General features: G+C 39.7%; 2 protein-coding genes across 4 annotated transcripts; both read right to left on the reverse strand.

The window, feature by feature from the left end:
* Positions 1 to 72: 72 nt before the first annotated feature.
* Positions 73 to 12761, reverse strand: prune2 (prune homolog 2 with BCH domain). Of its 3 annotated transcripts, XM_082539159.1 has the most exons (12): positions 12690 to 12755; positions 12063 to 12221; positions 10456 to 10522; positions 10173 to 10373; positions 9700 to 9876; positions 7846 to 7948; positions 2488 to 2619; positions 2244 to 2330; positions 1842 to 1940; positions 1694 to 1732; positions 1189 to 1239; positions 73 to 1065 (listed from the first exon to the last, which is right to left on the reverse strand). In XM_082539159.1, exons 3-12 carry the CDS (start codon positions 10508 to 10510, stop codon positions 1032 to 1034), a joined length of 978 nt encoding a protein of 325 aa, XP_082395285.1. In that variant the 5' UTR covers positions 10511 to 10522; positions 12063 to 12221; positions 12690 to 12755; the 3' UTR covers positions 73 to 1031. The 3 variants fall into 3 exon arrangements, with proteins under 3 accessions (XP_082395285.1, XP_082395286.1, XP_082395287.1); XM_082539160.1 differs by lacking the exon at positions 12063 to 12221 and having other exon boundaries at positions 12690 to 12761; XM_082539161.1 differs by lacking the exon at positions 12690 to 12755 and having other exon boundaries at positions 73 to 1062; positions 12063 to 12682.
* A 162-nt stretch (positions 12762 to 12923) lies between these two features.
* Positions 12924 to 19941, reverse strand: LOC309711012 (guanine nucleotide-binding protein subunit alpha-14-like). The gene is made up of 7 exons (XM_082540964.1): positions 19488 to 19941; positions 17025 to 17209; positions 15775 to 15929; positions 15479 to 15607; positions 14665 to 14794; positions 14415 to 14568; positions 12924 to 13741 (listed from the first exon to the last, which is right to left on the reverse strand). Exons 1-7 carry the CDS (start codon positions 19606 to 19608, stop codon positions 13551 to 13553), a joined length of 1065 nt encoding a protein of 354 aa, XP_082397090.1. The 5' UTR covers positions 19609 to 19941; the 3' UTR covers positions 12924 to 13550.
* Between the last annotated feature and the right edge of the window lie 1368 nt (positions 19942 to 21309).

Consider the following 21309-nt stretch of genomic DNA (forward strand, 5'->3'; position numbering starts at 1 on the left):
CGTGACTTCACCAGGTTGAAAGTGGCTGATTTGTAATTTGGCAGACAAAGAAATGATAAAATACATTCAGACTTGAATCGATTTATTTTTATTGAATTACTAGCCAGTGATCAACAATTTCTTTGCATCCCCTCAGTACACCATTATAGACTGTGCAAGAGGACCATCGGTTATCTAATGAGGGGGACATGCACTGATGCACAGATACGCACACACGCATGCGTGTGGACACACACAGATAAAGATGTGCTTATCAAAGATCCCATCGCTACTCTCACCCGAGATTCTTCCTGGTCGTCAAGCAGAAACTGAGGATGAGTTTCGACGTGTATAGACAGAAAGACACATGCATGCGTGCGCACAGACACGCACACACACTTGCAGAACACGACTAAAAAGACATGCTGTCACATAGCACTGACAGCTTCATATAATAATTAAGTTATTCCTTCTTAGTCTTAGATTAACTCTATAAAGGTAAAATATCTAGTTTTATGGTTAATTTTCCAGAAAGAGGTTTGGATTGGTCAAAAGCCAGTTGGTCATCTTCCATGGCACAAGGCACCCTGTGCTTTTACTGCGTACACAGAAGTAGTTTCTTCATCAGAAATACTGAGACTGAGTAACCAGTAAAGGGTGATATTATTGCTTCTCATGCACACAACTACAACACTATAGACTCTACAAATGGATTTGCGCAGTGCGCTGTCTAGTGTGTAATTGAAGTCCCTACCCTAAAGTGAGCAATGGCACTAGTCTGCTGATGCTCCCAAAACAAAAAATCACACTTAAGACTACATGTATATCAGGACTGCAGGTGTAAGGTACAGCAGGTGCTACAGCAGCCGTTAAAGATCTTATCGTGATCAGGTGCTATTGTAAGTTGTATTCTCTTATTAAACTCCAGTGTGTAATTGACAAAACACTGACAGACGCACACACAGTAGCTACACAATTTTCCAGATGCGCCCATTCAATACAACAGTGACTTCTGAGCATCGAGGTGACCCATCTATTCAGGATGTTTGGATTTACGAGCCGCTGGCACCAGCTGCGTCTGGTCTGCTGGGAAGATGAAAGTACAAAGCAGAGACATTAGAGATGGGTGTGTTTATGTAGTAGTGACAGACTGCTGACACAAGGCCGTTTGTCTTCTATGTGTGAACTTAAACATCTTCGAGGACTTACTCTGTTCTGCTTGCTGCAGTTGGCTCGGATCCCTGCAGAAAACTGTTCACTCTTGATCGGGCCGGGGGAGGGCGGGGATTGAAAGGTTGTTAAAGCAGAATTTACTGTTGTAATACACGAGCATGCGCTGAATTTGCAGGTGCATGCAACTTACGCTTCAGAGCACAGTTAGTCAGCCGGTGATTAGTGTGGGAATTCTACTGCTTCTTTTCTACATTTATTATCAGTGCAATAGATCACTGTGCTATAAGGACTGGCTCATTTATTTTGCTGTAATGATAAATGAGATGAAAGCAATGCATTTAGCCTCTTTAGCAAATTCTTTCTCTCTCCTGTAATTGCAACTATAGCCAAATCCAATTGGGCCCTGATCCAGCAGAAGAATCCCTGTGATCTAAAAAGTGAGTTGCCTGATAAGAGAGCGCTTCAACTGTAGATGGAAAAAAAAGAGAGAGAGAAGAAAAAAAGCAGAATAAGTAATGCGAGCAGGAGGGTCGATGCTTACCTCGAGTTCTCTGCCGCTTCCTTCAGCTGCTTGTCGAGTCTAGAGGTTAGAGTTTAAATGACAAGATGAAAATAGACTTATTTAAAAGACCATCTGGGCTCAGAGGAGGTGGAGGCAGTGTTGTGTTTAAAGGTTTAAAGGGACTCACCTAATGATGCACTCTGGGATCTGGATGCAGTCCATCGGGATGAGTTCCTGCAGCTCGTCCAGACTGTTTACATACTTTATCTTACTGCTGAACTTGGTGCTGAGGCATCACAAGCATGTGCACAAAAAATGACCATTTTTACATAGGCACACACACACAATTAAAGATCTACATAACAGAAACACGATAAAAGCAATAAATGTGCATTACTCCGTTACACTATATTAAAAGGTCTGGAGTCACATTAGCAGCTAATTGTCTCAGTGTAATAATTTTAAGCAGCCTTAATTGTTTTAATACGTGTCAAGATCCAGCAGCAATCTTTAGAACAAGACAGTGGACCAACCACCAGACCACAACAAATACTGATAGCGTGCCAGCTAAAAGTGAAGTATTCTTTACCTGATGAATGGCTTGGTAATGGCTAGAATGGTCCTGATAAACCATGATGGATGGAGAATAATGAAGGATTTCAAGTTCTTCCTGAGCCTGAGGATAACATCACATGCCAAAGTATTATGTAAATGTTGGTGCATCAGTTTTCACTTTCATTCTGCAAAGCTGCAAATGTTCTTAGTCATTCAGGGCTTCTCTCACAAAACCAATGTAGTATCGCATAGCAGTGATACCACTGAACAGGACAGACCTTCTGTCAATCATCTGATAGCACTTCTTTAGCCAACCAAGTCCAGGCATTCTTCTGTGGGGTGTGGCTCCATTCAGGTATACAATCATGTAGTCCTCTGCCACCATCAGCTCCAGTGTGCTGATCACATAACTGGAAAAACGCACACATGAGTACACACAAATTAATTTTCTGAAGCTTCACCCTTCCTGTAAGTACTGCTTACATAACCCTGACCCCTATTCTGGCTTTAAACCAAGGGTTCATACCATTTTTTTTCTGGAATACCATATAGGATTATATAAAAGAGTAAAATGTTGTATTTGGACCCATTGCTGATTTCTACACTCCCTAAAGAACAGTGCTTTTAGCTAAGCACCAGCATGCCAACTTGCACACACTTTTAAACAGCAGCTCAAGACGTATTTGTATAGGCTTGGTTTTGACTAGTAGATAATATTACTGCGTTAATATTTGAATTGACTGCTATTGTGAAGCACTTTGCGATCCTGATTTAGAAAGGTGCTACAGTATATAAATACATTTTATGTACAAATCTTACTGTAAGACGAAAACTCTCTTTCTGTCTATCCTCAAACCCCGCCCACACCATCAGGAGTGGAGCAACCAAGCTTGACATACAGGTACATCTTAGGCCCCTAAACCACCAACCAATAACCCATTCGTAGCATTTATGCATCTATAGCATTAGCAGCATTATCTTAATTTAATGTAATTGACATTTGTTTTTGGTCTATATCTTTTGACTTATTTGAGCTACCTTACAACGTCCTGGTGTAAATAGAGGACATCCTGGGCTTTCCATTGATATCTCATGTGTTTGGGTGGCCTCTTGTAGCTCCAAAGAGGCAGGAAATCACAAGTTCAATTGGACGATTCTTTTTTTCCTATTCTCAGGGGGATATAAGTCATTTTGTTGCCTACCAACCACCTAACAACAGGCTAAAATCACAGGCCCAAACAATACCGTAGCATGTACTAGTAATATTTAACATGTTCACCATGTTGTAGTTTAGCCTACTTGCCATTTAGCTCTAAATACTAAATGCAGGCTGTGTAGACTGTATAAAAAGGATGGGTATACTGAGTGTGTTTTGAGCCATGTTGGTTTTTTAAGCTTTAAGTTGGATGAGAGTGAGAAGCGCTAAGCTTTCAGCTAATGCTAACGAACTTCATTAGTTGCTAGCCTTTACAGACTAAACGAGCAGCACAGTTTTTTGAGGGACTGTACCCCAAGTAATATTCTCCATCAGGCTTTCTCAAGAGGTTAATTTCAATTACTGGAAATAAAGTGCATGTTGGGATACACGCCTCAAAATTTAAGTCTACACAAAGACCAAACGACTGAGTTCTGAAATGTTATGAGAAGCAAAACTGTGTTTTGTACCTGGCATTAAACGTGTTTGTTACATCCCTGAAGTTAGCATGGTGGGGTCTATAGGGCTGATTTGGTTTTGCAGCCTGCCTCAAGTGGCCACTGCAGAAACTACCATTTTTACACACTGACACTGGTGTCATTGTTGCTTCGTGGTTTGTGCCCCTAACAGTTTACAAATTTTAACACTCTCAATAAATGCAGATCAGTGAGTCCCAAAGTGTAAGCTGGGGCCACCTGGTGTGCTGCTGTGAAGGTCTTGCAGATGAGACACAATAATAACAGAAATTCAAATTGAGATTACTCAAAAGTATGTTAAGTTGCATATTTAGCTATAGGTTTTATTTTAGGTTAGCTTGTGATATTACTCATTACTCTGACTCTATACTGAAGTTTCTTTTTCTCTTGTATTATGGTGGACGTCATGGGTTTTTTGGTTTTTCAGAGGGTCTCAGCACTCTTGACTTTGGGAATGGCTGACTTAGACAAACAGAACTGTAACTACATTAATGTGAAACAGCATCATGCCTTGCAGAAACTCACCTGGGCTAAACTGTAATTCAATCAAAAACTTCCAAATATCAAAAGCAAGCGGAGTTCGAAAGTCTCTGGCATTATGTGTTAAAATGGTGAAATACAGGAGCAACTTTTATTTGAACGCTCAATGCAAAGAAATATGAGGAAATAGGACACAAGTCTTACCCTCAATTTGAAAAAACCAACTAACAGCATTTTAAACATTTCTCCCCTCTGAAGTCAGCAATGAGAAATTGGCAAAAATGTTGCTTCCTCTTTCCTTCTTTGCATCAATCTCACAAGCTCGATCAGACTTCTACTTTTCCGAAAATCCAATTCTCTAATTCAAACCATAAGAAACTGTTATCGCTTTCTCGTTTTTTTCCGCAGTCCCTCCACCACCTCCTCGCTGTCTTCGCAGTCAGCAGGGAACTTTGTCGCCTGCTTTGAAAATAACTTGACAATCTCCTCAGCTAGTTTCCTCAATAACTCATCTAACTTCACTGGCTCTCCTCTCCTCCTGATCAAATGTCATTCCCCAGCTTGCTTACAGACCAGCACTGCTGATCCACTCTGTTTCCTGAATATTCTGATCATCTCCCACTGACATCAAACTGAATACCGTTCAGCACCCAGCTACAGTTACTCCTCCTCGCGCAGATTCAGACCTCAAGCCATCTGGCATCAGAAACTGCAGACAGTACGGTTTACCTCCTTTCCGTTCTTTCCAGAACTCTCGGATATGCCAGCTCACTCAATATCTTCCACAGAACAGCCTGTGGGATCCCTAGCACACTGTCCAAGCATGAGGCGCCACTGTGCCAGCACAACAGTGGATATATCGACACGGGAGGTCCTAGCAAACAAGCTAGACTCACACTGAATTTTAATCACTTCATTTAGAAAGTTGTGTTTGTGCAGGAGTGTCATGGCTGATTGAAACAGCAACAACGTCCTTAATTTGATAATTACATCCACACACACATTGCTTTTGTCATATGCATTTCGATGCTGCATTGCCATGAACCAATTTTGACTGGAAGACCACAAACACAGCTGTGTATTTCCCACAGGCTGGCATGACACTTTGACTACTGTGGGTTGGACGTTACATGTTACAGCTGTTCAAGTGCCCATCAATCACAAGAATCCTTCAAATTAACTCTCAGTTCATCATCCAAGTAATACAAGAGTTTAATGACCCTGTTCCATTGTGATGCATTTAGTCTTTTGCAATTTTTTAGACTTTAAATACATCATCCGTTTTTGTGGACCCCCGTCTTGAAGCCTCGAGGTCAGTAATAGGTTGTTATCCTACTGTTTTTTGGAAACCGGCTTATGACCGTCCCTAAGTGCTTTATTGCACATTTTACTATAAAATGAATAGTACAGTTAACATCCTTCTATAATAAAGAAGACTCCAAACTAGCAATTCAACCATATTACATTCAAACTGAGGTCATAAATGAATGATCACATGAGAAGAAGGTTCATGTTCTAATAGCTTTCTGTTCAATCGGACTTCTTGTTGCAATCAGAGTGCCCCCCTCTGCTGACTAGAAAAGGCGCAGGTCTATGCTTGTAACATAACACTAAAATCTACAAGAACTTGTTTACAAAATTTGTACTGTAAATGTTGCCACTGATGCCTGTAGTGAGTGCTGAGTCAGACTATCCAAACGTATTTACACATGCAGTGTTAGACTGTAAGGAAGAATCCGTGATTTCGACTCTTTATCCTGTTCCTGAATGCCAACTGCACAAATTAGTACATATTAGTACTTTAATATGGACAAGGCTGTGTGATTGTGTGACTTTTTGTATAGCCACAATGAGGTACATACTTGTGGTTTTTACACATTTTGTAGTTGTTTGAGAAATACTGGATAATTTGGCATTGATATCCAACGCATATGTTTACTTTGTGCGCAAAATGAATCTAATGTGAGCAACAGTTCATTCACACTAGAATAAAAAAAGGATAGCAACTCAGAAAATTCAGTGGTTGCCCAGTGATTACATTGAATTTTTTTCTGCAAGTAGAGACGACCAATGCCTTTAATCTCAGGGCGAGATTAAATTGTGCAATTGCACAGGTCACCTGGTAGGAGGCAACCTGTCTTCAAAAAAATGCTCTGACTTGGAATGACTGCAATCACTCTCAGGGAGATAGACCAAGGTTTGCAAATAGTTTTTTTATCTGGTTGCCAACTAGTTTTATTCTGATTATATTCTTGTATAAAAGGAAGGTTTGCCAGGCCCCTGTCATTTTGCAGTTAAATCACCTTCCTGCAGCAATTTGTGAAGGAATTTATGAACTTTTGCATCAAATTGATGAGGTTTCAGCAGGACTCAGGAAGACGTTTTACGTCTCATCCAAGAGGCTTCTTCAGTTCTAATGAAGTTTTAAGGTTCATGTAATTCCCAACTTGACCCTTTTTACTTGATAGCAAACTGACTCCCTCTTTTTGGTGTTTTATTGCCATCTTGATACACTTTGAAGATGGCAAGTGACTACAAGTGGCTGGAGAGTTCAAATGCAATTACATCATAAGATCACTGCAAACATTCGCTTTAATTTTAAGTGTCAAACCACTTTTTCCTGAGTGTGACTGTAGCGTTACCTGACCTTCAGGATGTTAAAATTATCATTGCAATTATGTTAATATGTTGATATTAGCATCAATCCAAAACCCACTTAAGGTGAAAAATACATTAAACAGATTTTTTTAATTGCAGCCTTTCGCTCATGATGTTGCCAGTGCCAGCTGGCTGACTCCAAAAGCAAGTTAATATCCTCTCTCTGAAAGTAAAACTAACTTGCACCACAAATAAACACAATCCTGGCTTGATTGATTAGTGCCTTTGGAAACATTTTTAATAAAAGTAGCTGAAAAAATATGGCTTGTTTAGTAGGTAAAAAGTAAACAAGAAGTCCTGAGCTCCAGTGTCAGGGAATTGGTAAATTGCTACTTAGTACTAATTAAAAGAAATCAGTATCTTTGGGATGCGCACATACAATCAATAGATCCAGTTTGCTAATCAAGCATGAAAGCAAACTTACACCCAAATATGGTAATGTGATAGCAAAGACCTAAATGTTTAAATGAATAACAAACCAATGAGTGATGTCATAGTGGCTATGCCCATTGTTAATATACAGTCTGTGGCGCTGCCTTATACATCTTGGTGACATCAAGGATGATTCCTGGTTTATTCCCAAATTTTCAAAGTTTTACCCATAAACTCATATGTTTATATTTTTATGTTTATATATATATATAGATCAGTCATGATCAGATGGTCGATCATTGCTTGAAAAAATGAAAAAGCAAATGAATAACACTACTACAAAAACAGGATATGCACCGAACGATGTGGCTGAATTTAACGGGGTCAAAGCAAAACACTGGAAAAAACAAAGAGTCGTTTAAAGAGCGTCTTAGTCACCGCTTTTTGATACTCACAGGAAGAGGTTCTCCATTATTTCATGGTACTCCTCTCGGTCGCTGTCTGGCAGAAAACAAGCAGCAAACACGATGATGGCGTTCACTCCGTTGCCATAGTAGCCTTGATAAAAAGCACACACAAAAATAAAAGTAGTAAGAGTTCCTCTGGCGAGATACTTGATTGCTCTTTTATTTTTTGTTCTATTTATCTTTTGTCCATCTGTCTCTCTGCCCTGTTTCCTCTCGCTACTTTTCTGATTAATGTAATTTCCGTCTATTCACAAAGCCATTCATTACCAGATTTGGTGTCACTCAGACAGCAGGTCTTTTATCAAAATGACAGAGCTGGTGAGATTGAATTTTCAGTGACAGACGTCTCTGTTTCCATGAGACAGCTGCGTTTCACTAAACCTGCAACGCAGAGCACAGTGGGATATGCATGGCCTGCATATTTCCACCCTCATGGTCAATCCACCCACAGACTAACCAGAGCTCGTGGTTAAGGCACCACAGAGGGGGAAGAGATAGACATGGGGCCCCTGCCTGTGAAACCAGTAATGTGTGACTTAGTGACTGGTCTCAATTTAAGATCCAGGTCCCCCTGTGGTTTTCATGCATTATACTCACACACGGTTGTGTACAAGTATACGATTGCACAGCACTGCACAGTTCACATCATTTTTATTTTTGAACCATTCACTGACCCCTTATGCCCGGTGAAAGAGCAGTTGTTACTTTGATTTATCTGGATCACAGCAGTCAAATGGCAACTTTGCCCACATGAATCACGTTACTGTAACATGCAGGTGACACAGGGAAACATGACTTAAAAATTCGTGCTGAAAAGGTTATCAGTTGTCTTCATCTACAGCCTGCATTTCCTTATTTGTACTTGGTCTACTGCCAAAGTGGGATGAGGTATTTCCAAAATGCTACGTCCTTCCATGGTCTAGTTAGATGAGAACTGGCAGCTCATTAACATGACAAGGTTGTAATGCAGTAAACCTAACATAAATACTTTTTTAACCTGGCTTTCTTCTGTAATCCAATAGCAAAGCATGCTTACAATTGAGAAATACTGTGTGTTAGATGATTATAAATTTGTTGATTTATTTCTGGTTTTCTGTGTGGCAGGAGGCTTGTGGTCACACTTTTTTTTATTTTTGTTCATCTCATCTATTCACAATGGCCCTCAAGAGGGCTATTCGTCTTAAAAAGCCATAGTCTTCACATAGTTACCTCTAGGGTTCATGAAACTAAGGTTCCTCAATCTAATTCTTTCTTTTCTTTCTTCTAACACCATGAGGAGTCCTGGAGTCATTTTTTTTTATTAGAATGTCCTTCAATTTGCATATTATATAAATATGTAGGACTGTCATGCATTTGTGCAACATCTTTCCAAGTTCCTTAAATCCTGTCTCAGAGTGATACTGAAAAACTAGTTCAATTAGTTGATCCAAAATGCTGCAACAAGACCACTGACTTCTACTGTTCTCTGCTTCAAGTGACAACAAATCTTTCAGGTACAAAGTGACTGGGGACACTTTGCACCTGCTTTGTATGCAGATTCAGCTTGTATTTCAATCTTTGCTATAAAAAGCAACGTCTTTTACCCAATTGGCTTGGACTGGTATTCAGTTCTAGTGGTTGGGGTTTAAGGGAGAGTGCACCATTTGATGGATCCTAATGTTAACACCTTTACTATACTTTACTGTAAATGTGGTAACTACTTTGCAAAAGAAAAACTACACTTGTGAATTGATTTTAAAAAGTGAAATGAGTTGAGAGCAGTGTCTGCAGGGCTCACATGACCCCAGCAGCCGGAGCTAAGGAGGAAGATCTGCTCAGACTGTGAGACAAAACTTGAGTCACCTCCATGAGAGATGACTTTCATGTAGGGCTCAATGAGTTTCATGTTGATACGGTGTTCCTGCTCCCCAATGATGACAGTCCTCCACAGTTTTCCATCTTGGCGTTCCTCCTCAGCACTGTATGTTGGGATTGTATTGTAGACTTCACTGGTAGCACTCCTGTTGGCAGTATTGGGATCTGATAAGAAAAAGACCAAATGATGCATTGTGGGTAAATTGTAGACTGATTTTAAAAAGATCAATAGATCAGTAACTGTGGTTTTCCACTTTAACACATCAATTAAATTCTTGGTAAAGTAATGAAGCATATTAACATTAGCTGTTAGTGTTACAAAATAGTCTTGCTCTTGTTGTGCAGAAGGAGGAGAATAAAATGCTTGCATCACTTTGTAATTCTGCGTGCCCCACCTTCATCGCGATCTTTCAGGTCATCAAACTCACAGTGTTAGCATTCTAGCATTCAGAGTCACCCACCTTCCCAGTCCATTTCATGGTCTGTGTAGTCGAGGTAATCCCCCTCATCTGGAGTGTCGAGGTCGTCGACATTAATGTCTAGGTCATCTGGTGTCTCTCCGAAGTCATCCTCGCTCTGGTCCAGTGACAGGCTGATACGAGGCGCAGATAGTTTTTTTCTCTGTGAGGCTCCTCCTTGCAGAGGTAGAGAGGTAGGAGGGACTAAGAAAAGAAAAACAGAAACAGTTATGCAATGCCACAGTGTTCTTTTAGCTATTAAGGGTATTTGTTGATTCGCACTCACCTGGTCTGCCATCATCCCCCTCAGAGTTCATTTTACTCCCTGATGCCAGGTCCATCCCCAGGAGGACCTGCGAGAAGATAATTACAGTTATTAAATGAACTCTTATGATAGAAAAACACACCTGGAGAGCACCCAGACTACTGTGTGTGCTCTCTGCCGCCTGTGATACCTCTTTATGTAATGACTGAGTTAGATAGACTGGTTGTTAGAGTCTTGGTAATGTTGAGATAAATGGCAAATTTAAAAGCTACTAGTGAGTGGAAAGTTGAGTTTTTTCATTTCATGCTCTGTTATACGTCTAATTGTACTTGGACTGAACCCCAGAAAAGCTCATTCTGAGCCAGCAAAGTTAGTTTTTGCTGATAATACTCCCCCACGTCTCCTCAAGAGGCATCTTAATAAAATGTTTTCATTATAATAGGATTTAAACATATGGTCCAGTATTACTCACTTAATTAAATATTAATATATATGTTTTTACATATGAATCTGAAGTGGATTGAGAAAAACTAAAATATGACCCATTTTAATGGAAGCATTCCTGTTACGTCTCAGAAATCCCCAAGCACTTTTCAATATAGTGCTGCAGAACAGAAAATAAGATTTGATTTCAGTGCTATAATTTAACCAACAACATTTTTGATCAATATCGTGTCTTTATCTATGTTTGTCAGCCAGAGGACACAACAAAAAAAATCTTATCTCTGGGATCTATATCAACGCTGTTTTATAGAGTGAAAAATTACAGTTTGGCTTTATCAATATCAGTGCGAGCATAAGAAAAAAAAAACAATCCAAGCGCATCCATAAGTGTACTAACACCTTCATATCTAAAAAAGTGTATTGATTACACTTTTCTGATCAATAGTTCTCCAAAGCTATCAGGGAATGGAGAGGGGGGTATAAGAGGAGTGGTGAGACGGGAGAGGGAGATAGTAGAGCAAGGGATGGGGTGGGTGGATTCTGAGGTTAAAGGTCTTCTCCCTCTGTGATTAAAGTGGAGGAGGCAGGGTGACAAGTGGAAGGTGGAGTCGGGGAAACGGCGACGCTCGTTACATCACAACTTCATTCCTCTCCTTTTTTTCCCCTCCTAGTGCTCATTCAAATCAAATGACGGCACGCTTGCCTGAGCACAGATTGGGCACGGATGCAAATTCACCGAGAGTCACGTGCGCTCTTTCGCATGAAAAGGGAAAGTCCTTGTTCCTCATCGGCAGGATTTTATCTGGATTAAGAAAAATACGATTGCATTAGCAGCTGCAACAGAAAAATGCTGAATGGTTTGTTCCTGTCCAGTGGAGATGAGTGCCATGCTGATGATTCACTGTTTGTCTACTGTATCTGTGCCCACAAGGAAATAAATACACATTGATACACAGCCCTATAATGCAGAATAACAAAACCCAGCATCATATATCTTCCGCTGAGGATGCTGATTTGCTTAAGATCCACTTCCCCAGCACAGCGTAGGACCACAGTGCTGATGCCAGCAGCCCCTCCCTCTCCCTCGCTTCCTGTCTGCTGGCTGTGGGAAAAAAAATAGAGCATATCCCTTCTTTCTCTTCTTTTTATCACCCCCCTCCCCCAAATAAAAGCCATCTACTCACCGCTTCTGGGGCTCGGGAATCTCTGTCCTCCTGCGTCTCAGAGCATGAATGTACTTCCAAGTTCCCTGCCCGCTTCCTTCTTCCAGCCTCTCGATGGAGATGCTCAGCTTACAAACAGCTCACAGCTTCCACCATTTTGTGGTCACATGATCTGGGCCACTACCAAATAAGGGCGATCACCTGCTGCAACAGCTCTTTGCACACCAGCTTATACATACATATAGGAGGAGTGTATTTGCCTGTCATTATGAAGTGGGTGCGCTCTGAGGTTTCTGAACTACTACTATTCACGACAAGTGCGGGACTGCTTTTAATGTCTGACAGTTGATTTGTGAGCCCCAGAGAGCTGTTTGCCCTCAGGGTGACAAAAGGAGCTGTCGTGGCCAGCTCCGTGTGCAGATAATATTCATAGGATTCACCACATGCTTGAAACTATTGTCCAATCAGAAGCAAACAGCTGATGCTTGACAATCCACTGATTCTTAGGCTACTTCTAATGTTTCCTTCTACGTTAGCTCTGAACTGTTCAACCCTTAAAACACAACACAGGTGAAATCAGCTGGTTCCTAGATATCCATGCCCAAACACGCATTTCTCTAAACCTCGTTGAAAGCCTGTTTCACTTACCAAAGTTTAATCCCACGTAATTAGGACAGGAAGACGGAGATCAGCCTGTCAGACCTCATTGTTGACCATTGTATGGTACAAAGGTTATAATCACACTCAGTGTAACCACGCCTGACGTGAAGGTGTCTGGGAAAACTGCCTTTAGTTAATCACTGTCAGCAGCTGCTGTCCTATAGCGTGAGATCAGTCATAGATTTCTGAACATACACTTTGTTCTTTATATATATTTTTAATTACTTTTGTCAAAATAAAGTTCTCTATAAAATGACAACAATGGGGAAGCAGCATGAATCAGTTTATAGAAATACATATTACATGATTGTGGTTTTAATCATTTTAGAGGCAAAACGTTTGTTAAAAGTATCCTAATACAATAATGAAAAAACAAATTAAAGCCATTGTAGTTTCCCCCCACAGTGAGGAGCTACAATGTGGCCCATCCTGCCTTACAGGATGAGGAGCTGTAAGGCAGGATGGGCCACATTCCTGCCAGACTTTGTAAAACGAATCTGATGCCGTGTGCTTATTCTCCATCAAACAGTAACAGAATGAAAGGAACCCTGTGTAACAATTCAAGATAACATTTTTCTCCTATAGCAGAAGAAAAAAATGGGCTTACTTTACCAGTTATGATAAAGTGGTGTCGCAAAGAAAGACAATTGCTCCCTGTTACAGTCATGAAATAAATGCACCTTACCTGACACTGCTGCCTAAATGCCTCTCTTTGATGTTTTTGAACAAGCAGCTGACAGCACATTAAAGATTTTTTTTTTTTTTGTCTTTTTAAAAATGTTACAACATGATTACGACCAGTGTTCTTGCTCTCCACAGTGAAACCATCACTTGGTCCATTAGCCTCTGTCATTCGAGGTTGAACTGTTCCAGGTTTTCTTGGAGGAGTGTGTCTTTGACTGATTTGAACACAATCCTGATGTTCTCCGTGTCTGTAGCGCAGGTGTAGTGCGTGTAAAGGGCTTTATGACGACCAACATGCCGCTCCACATACATATTTAAGATGAACTTTTTAGCTCTTTCAGCATCTTGTCGAGGCCCTGTGTGGGAGAAAGTGGTCAAAATTAGAAAAGCCTCCTTGCTCACTCTTTCACAGTTACTGTTTAATACAGTTTTATACTCTCCAGTGTGTCTTAGTTGAGACTTAAGAACTAACTCATTCTTAATAATTGTGCTTATCATTAACATCAGTCACAATATGCGTAGTGCTCTATTGTGGACTTTCACAAATCGATCAGTTGTCATCTTCACAAATCTTTAATGTCTTTAATTATCAAATATTTGACAGGGTGCATGCTGGATTGATTAATTCATGTACAGACAGTAATTTAAAAAATGATTAACACAGCTTGTCATTGCTTCTGTAGTCTAACAGTTTAAATACATAAATATTGAATCCAATTTTACTTTATACAAATAAATCAGAATAAAACTCACCTCAGTCACTTGATATTGTAAGGTAAAGACCCTACAATAACATAGAGAAAACCTCAACAATCAGAAAACCCCCTATGAGTAAGCACTTGGTGAAAGTGGGAAGGAAAAACTCCCTTTTAACAGGAAGAAACCTCTGGCAGAAACAGGCTCAGGGAGGGTCAGCTATCTGCTATATTCAAGGCTGACTCACTTCATGCCAGTTATACTCAAATATAGTTTTGAACACAGTTATGGTTGTTCTGAAGACATGCAGAGCAAACTGGGGGCATGCTTTACCTGTGTATTCTGGAAAGTAGGAAGCTAAATGCGAATGCTGGATTTTCTCCTCTAGCAGGTCTGTTTTGTTCAGAAAGAGGATGATGGAGGATTCTTGAAACCACTGCCACGAGGTGATGGTCTTAAACAAGGCGAGGCTCTCCTGGAGTCGATTCTGAAAGAGGGGCGACAGGCTTAAACGATGAACTGTATTTGGACAAGGTTGGACAAGAATCAAAGAAAGGATCAACTATAACTATAATGACCGTACATCGTTTTCACTCTCATAGAGGACCTGATCGTACTCGTTGAGGGCTGCAAGGAATATGATAGAGGTGACATTCTCAAAACAGTGGATCCATTTCTTCCTCTCAGAACGCTGCCCACCAACATCAACCATCCTACAGAAAGACAATGAAAGCACTAAAGGTTCATTACTGAAGACTGAAGAATTACTGAAGAAGGAACTATATTTCTCTACTTTCTCGCAGAGAGTTTTCTAAGGGGACTGACACTGCTAAGTTCACTCTCTATATAAATGGTCTTTAGCCAATACAGGTTTCAACAGTCAGCAGTTCCACATAGCGACACAGATGATTGAATTTCACATGTGCACTGGGACCTGCAGAAGCTGTGAATGCAGCTCTTTTGTTGTCTGCAGCTTATTCTAAACACGACTCGAAGGAAAACTTATTACCGCCCACTTAGTTCAAATTAACTATCTTTAGTCACTTCAGTAATTAGTCTGTTTTGTCACCGCAGTAATAATGTGTGTGTGTGGACTGCGAGTACACCGTAACTGTTTCCATACACATTAAGAAGGTAAGTACCGGATGGGTGCTGTTAATCAAATGCACTTCATTATTGATCATCAGCAAGAGGGAGTGCCAGTATGAAAGCAGAAGTTTGGCAGTTTGCTGGTCTGGAGCATTCCACAAATCTCAATAAACTGGAGCAACATTGTAAAGACTTCTACAAGCTGTTGAATGGTTGGGTACACTGGACTGCGAGTCATGTCAAAACTTTCTTTTTCACAGGGCTGTATATCTGTCTAGATGATGTGTTAATAAAGTATGATATCAAACCTGAAGATGTTTTTGGAAAATTCAAAGGGATACTCTATGATGCCTGTGGTGGGCACCCTGACCCTCAAGATGTCCTGCAGGGTGGGGATGTACGACGGGGCTGTGATTCTGTCCAAGTCAGTGAGGTAACTGAAATGTTTACAACAACACATTAAGGTTAATATTCTGAAATATTAAACAGAAATCTATGCTTTTTACATGCATTGATTTTAGCAGAATGAATCCACACTATTACAGGATTACAATAAACGGAGGAAATTAATGCAAGATAAAGATGTGAAATATAAAAGTCTTACTATTTTGCAGAGTCTGATATCTGGAATTCCCTTCTGCGCTCATAGCATCTTTGAACACCGTGATCGTTCCAGACTCTCTTTATGGCGTCCACTTGCCAGGACTCCAAAGTTGACACATAGGTCAAGTCCACTTGGCTCAGCTTCTCCGCATACCCCTGACAGACAGATACACAGGTCGTTTCACTTCTTCAGTACACGTTCAATACAATGACCGCTGTAAAAGAAATCCCACTAGATGGTTTTTGTGAATTGCAAGAGATCGTTTTTAGGCAATGTTTCCTTTTTTTACTATAGTTCTCAAGAAGAACCAGATCTACTGCAATGACATGATGTAGAAAGATTAATTGTCTGTAGAAGTTTTTGATTACTAAAAAGTAACAAGCTTGAATTAGCTTTTGTTAAATTAAATTTGGTGCACACTTTCATGTCCCCCAAAGTTTAAACTGTAATAACTTCTGTGATCCCTTAACATTTGTCCAATTATTTTGCAGGATAAAAGTTTGCACCATCTTAATATCCCTTAGTTATGCCATTATAGCTCCAGGTTGCAAATGTATATGATATAATGAGCACCCCTCCTGTCTTATTCTCGCCTTTCCCCCCCTTTTTGGATCCATGTATTTACTGGTATCTTGTCCTCCAGATGTTTCTATTATGAGCCACACAGTCACTGAGTGTTTTTGTTCTTCATTGCTCATATCTTGTTTTGTTTTTTTTCACACACCAACTGTTTCTAGGCAGATGGCCGCCCACCCTGAGTCTGATTCTTGAGGTTTAACAGAAGACCCCCACCTCGCCCTCCCCAAAAAACTCCCACGTGTTGTGATTTGCCACTGAACAAACAGAATTTAATATCGAAAATAGCTCAGCTGGTCAGAATTTGTTGTCTGTCCACTGCGGCAAATCGGGCTGTGTGGATTTTAAATCACTGATAGTGACATTTAGATTGTTAGTTTATCAAAAACTAACACTATCAGAATTTTTTTTCAACCACTTTGAAGAACCTATCCTAAAGTGGCCGCTTACAACCCTGAGTGAGGCCTTACAGGAGGTTCACCTTGTGGTCAGAATGCACACACAAAGGTGCAGGCCCCAAAAGCAACTCACAAGTTCCTGCAGTGGAAAACTGTCTATTTATATAGCCTGCATGTTACAATACTAGTATTATTTCTAATTTGTTTTTCTCAATGTAACTGGTACGGCAAGCTTTCTCAAACGCCACATAAAAGTTTAAATGCTTGGTTTCTCACAATGTTCTGGTCATGGAGGTAGTCAATGTGAAGAGTCTCCATGGCGTTGATCATCGCCTGGATGCCCGCTATGATGTTCTGATACACCACACGAGTGAAGCCTTTCCTGTCAGTGTCATTGTATCCTTTGCCATGGATGATCCTCATCTGTTTGATGAAAGTACTCTTCCCACTTTCACCAGTCCCTGGGCAAACGAGATGAATGAAACCGAAGGATGAAAAATGGAATAAGATCAAAGCAATGCCAGAAATAGGACATCTGTGGCATGCGCTCAAAAAAAAGAAATAATCTCAACATCAATCAGCTGCAGCTCAACAGGAGTTTGGCAACAAAACAACAAAAAAAAATTGCAATCTCTGAAGCGTTATAATATTTCCAGAAAGTAAGGTTTCCAGGTTAGAAGACCTTTTTTTTCAATCAAGCCTGGGTGTGTGTGTATGTGTATTGTGCGTTTCTTCATTCATTTGTATCCCCCCATCACCAACATGATTACTCTGATTTAGCACAGCATATAGGAGTTGAACATTATGCCCATACGCTCGGTTTTATTTTCATCTCACTGCTTTTGCACTACAAAAAAGCATGACAGCAGATGGAGAATTAAGTTGAAAAGAAAACAAAAAGGCTATAAACATTATGAATTAAATATGCACTTACTTTTTATTCTGCACATAACAATGTGCTGAATACTATTTTGGGACAGAAAGTCTTTGCCAGATTCCTGCAACTCAACGTGCCTATCAACAGCGATGTGTCCTTGACTGAAACAGTGATCTGCTTCCTGCCTTCTAGTTGTAAATTACTCTTGATAAGGGTGTCAGCTTAGGGCCCAAAACGCCTAGAAATGTTAACCATTAGTCTGACCTTTACAGGGGGATATTGTTCTCCAAACAACTCAAGTTGAAGTTTAAAGTAGCGCTGACCTTTAAACAAATCCCTAATGTCTAATGTATTGTTTCCAACATAATCAACAGTCAAGCTTTGAAAAGTGGCCTGCTTGGCCGTTTTGGTTCTGGAGAAAACAGACCACATGTCATTTAATGAGGTCACCGTGGCTGTCAAAATATGAAACCTGAATACTTTGTACTAATGAAGCAGCAGTATGGTTTCATTTTTAAGAGGAGACTGCAAATGATTAAGGCTATCTGAGAGATTCATCAGAACATCACTATGTGAAGAATGCGAGGAGTAAGCTGTAACTGGCGTGAGGTGACAGCACAGCGTAAAACACATACCAAAGCTTTGTTATCTATTGATCCAGAAAACATTGGTATTTGCACCTGATTCACCTTATTCCATACCTCCGATGTTAGTTTCCCGTCAATTTAGGAGGGCAAAACTACACTACAAGCCAAGCATTTGGTTTTTGTGGTGATTTCCACAATAATCAGATGGAATGACATGGAATATGATCCAAACATTCCTGCTCCATAGTGGAGGAATTCTATGACTTTGGTCGTTTTGTTTCTGATGTTTTCAGGGAAGTGCTTTGACAGACATGTAATATAATTTATATAATTATTTTATAATCATATTGAGATCATTTTAAATTGTTTTAGTTTCCAACGCATTTATTTTTAACTTTTATTTTTTATTTGTTGGTTTTATTAATATTCAGCACTTTGAAACTTTACTTTGAAAAGTGCTTTATAAATACAGATACTGTAAATATAGAGCATCGTCATCAGATAACATTTTATTCTGTATTATAGGCTGCATTATTCTCAGTCTAAGGACTTTGTTTTAATGCTAACTATCACATGCTAGCATACCAGTAGCCTACTACGATAAACTAAGATAGTCTACAGTTCAAATACTGAGGATATCCACGCCAGAACATAAGCAGAAACCAAACTCTACTCACTGTGGGGCTGTAAATGGAAGGCTATTTTCCTGTATATTATTATTATTATGTAATTCTTTATTTAAACAGGTCTCATTGAGCTCGAGATCTCTAGTTCAAAGAGAGACCTTAAACGTGTTTTTTTTTTTTAAAAAAAAGAAGGAAAAACGAGATACAGACATATAATTACACTCCACATTAAGAAAAACCTGTTCTGGTTAGTCTAATTCAGCATTTCACTCCCTTAAATACAGATTAAACTGGAATGTGAACGTTATTATTGTTTTATATAGCACACAATGTCCAGGTTGTATGAGAGTTTCTGGGTGGATGAATGAATCATCACAGGGAATTCCTTTGACGCTAAAGGTTGTTTCTGTTGAGCTGTTAAATCGCATAAGCCTCAGAAATATAACTCAAACGTTCACTGCTATGATCAGAAACCCTGTAATAATAACAGTTAGCCACAAATCTAACAAGTGTACACTGTAAAAAAAAAAACAGAAAAAATCAAACTAACTAAACTTATTTAAAGTTTCTTTGTTACTGAAGACATATCTGTTCATTATGTTCCAAAGTTCCACTGTGGACGTGTGTTAGTTAAACACTGAGCTCTCACCTAAAAGCAGCAGCTTCAGCTCCCGTTTAGACGTTAACTTGTCCCGTCGAAGCTGTCTCTCTATTTCTCTGTGTATCCTCAGTCTCTCCTCGTCCTCTGGAGACAGGCAGCACTCACCCATTGTTATCCTAGTTTACCTGCTGCTCCCGGTTCAGCTACAGACAGCAACTTTGTAAAATTTATACAGATTTTTTTCTTTTCTTTCTTTCTTTCTTGTTCTTGTCAGACTTGCCAAGAAAAGTTACGTCTCGGAACAGGTGAACTTTCTGCAATCATTCTTCCTGCTGGGGGATCCAGTTCAGGTGCATTTCACATTCCTGCCGTGCAGGAGAGGCGGGCTCTGACTGAAAGGCAAGTTTATCCACTCTGTCCCTGTGCACCTACTTACAATACACGTCCATACTCTCAGGAGCCTGCTGAAAAGTTGGAAAGTCCAACTGGGAGGCAAGAGAGGAAAATACGGCAACTTCGTGCCAGAGTGACGGTAAAGTACCCGAAAGCATTAAATCCAACAAGATCAAGGTTCACAGGTGAACTTTGTGACGCTTTGTCTCAAACACACGTTAAAGTGTTTATCATGATTTAACCAGTTAAACCCTGAAATATGAAAAAATTGCCAGTAAATTGTATTTTTTTTAACCACATTGAGCTATCTGACAAATTTGTTTAAATAAAAACAGTTCATATCTATAAAAAATTATTTCTATTTTTTAATAGCTTATAAATATATAGTGCATTTTTTGATGAAATGACGATGAAGTCTCAAAAAACTCCCCAAATAGCCTACTCTATGTATCAAATATGATACTATAGGTGTAACTGTGTCGAGGCTGATTCATGCTGTGCTTTCAATAAGATCACCAAACGTGGTTACTGTGTTTTTTCCATGGATGACACTAAGAAAAGCACAGTCTGCTTAAGACAATGAGTAAACACATGGCAGGGAACCTGCACATACAATAGCAGGACTTTCCCAAAGTGGAATCAGACAATCAGACCTTTTATCTTTTTTTTTCTTTCTTTTTTTTTTTTTTTTTTTTTTGGCTTTCCTCCTAAAACATGACTGCGATGTGAAAAAAGGGACTGTAGGAGCCATTTTTTGAGTTGTTACCTTATGTGTGCCGCTAGGGGTCACCTTTATTGCTTTACGGTATGATGTGTTCATGTGAATGTGAAGGTAGACACACGTAATCAGCACCAGGTGTTGTTGTTCGGGAGGCACAATCACTTTGTGACCGGTTGGATAAAGAGAACTGTGGAATGATAAATACAACTGAAGGAAGAAGAATAAATATGTTAAATGGACAAGATACGTACGGCTGGAGTTATAGGACTGTAACAGATTTCATTCATAACAGTGGCATCGCATCACCCCCGTCAACCAACACCTCAGTGGCTTAAAGTGTAGGCTTAGCCTCTGCAGGGACTATCCACAACACATGGTTGTAGGATATTTGGAGTGAGTCATTTTATTTCATAACAGAATATTTAAAGTTTGGGGATTTGCATTACTTTATTCAACATGATAAATAATGAAACTATTATTAATGACTAGTTTATTTCTGAGAACTAGTGCTTCATGTTGAGGCTTAACGCAATTTGATTAATTTACAAAAGGCAGAATTTCGTGAAACTTATTGCGGAGCATGAGCCAAGAAAAAACCGGTCAAAATGTTTCCCATTAATCTGAGCTCAGCATTATTGGAGGATACACTAAAGTAGTGCCTTTCTACAATGGCCTTCTCTTTATTTCTCTATCTGGCCTGAAATAAATAGATAAATGAAGTTGTATCTTGGTGCTGTAATGATTCATAAAATTTGT

The sequence above is a fragment of the Aulonocara stuartgranti genome, assembly GCF_965226115.1.
Source record: "Aulonocara stuartgranti genome assembly, chromosome: 7".
Classification (NCBI taxonomy): Eukaryota; Metazoa; Chordata; class Actinopteri; order Cichliformes; family Cichlidae; genus Aulonocara; species Aulonocara stuartgranti.

What these genes read in the sequence shown, in the direction of transcription:
- prune2 (XM_082539160.1), bottom strand. Translation starts at nt 10,510, where the DNA reads ATGGACCTGGCATCAGGGAGTAAAATGAACTCTGAGGGGGATGATGGC. An exon ending in GAAGCGGCAGAGAACTCGAG is followed by an intron (nt 1,240 to 1,693) that starts GTAAGCATCGAC and finishes GGCCCGATCAAG; the next exon opens with AGTGAACAGTTTTCTGCAGG. An exon ending in ACTGCAGCAAGCAGAACAGA is followed by an intron (nt 1,066 to 1,188) that starts GTAAGTCCTCGA and finishes TCATCTTCCCAG; the next exon opens with CAGACCAGACGCAGCTGGTG.
- LOC309711012 (XM_082540964.1), bottom strand. Translation starts at nt 19,608, where the DNA reads ATGGGTGAGTGCTGCCTGTCTCCAGAGGACGAGGAGAGACTGAGGATA. An exon ending in ACCTCCATGACCAGAACATT is followed by an intron (nt 15,930 to 17,024) that starts GTGAGAAACCAA and finishes TCTGTCTGTCAG; the next exon opens with GGGTATGCGGAGAAGCTGAG. An exon ending in TTTTCCAAAAACATCTTCAG is followed by an intron (nt 14,795 to 15,478) that starts GTTTGATATCAT and finishes GTCTTTCTGTAG; the next exon opens with GATGGTTGATGTTGGTGGGC.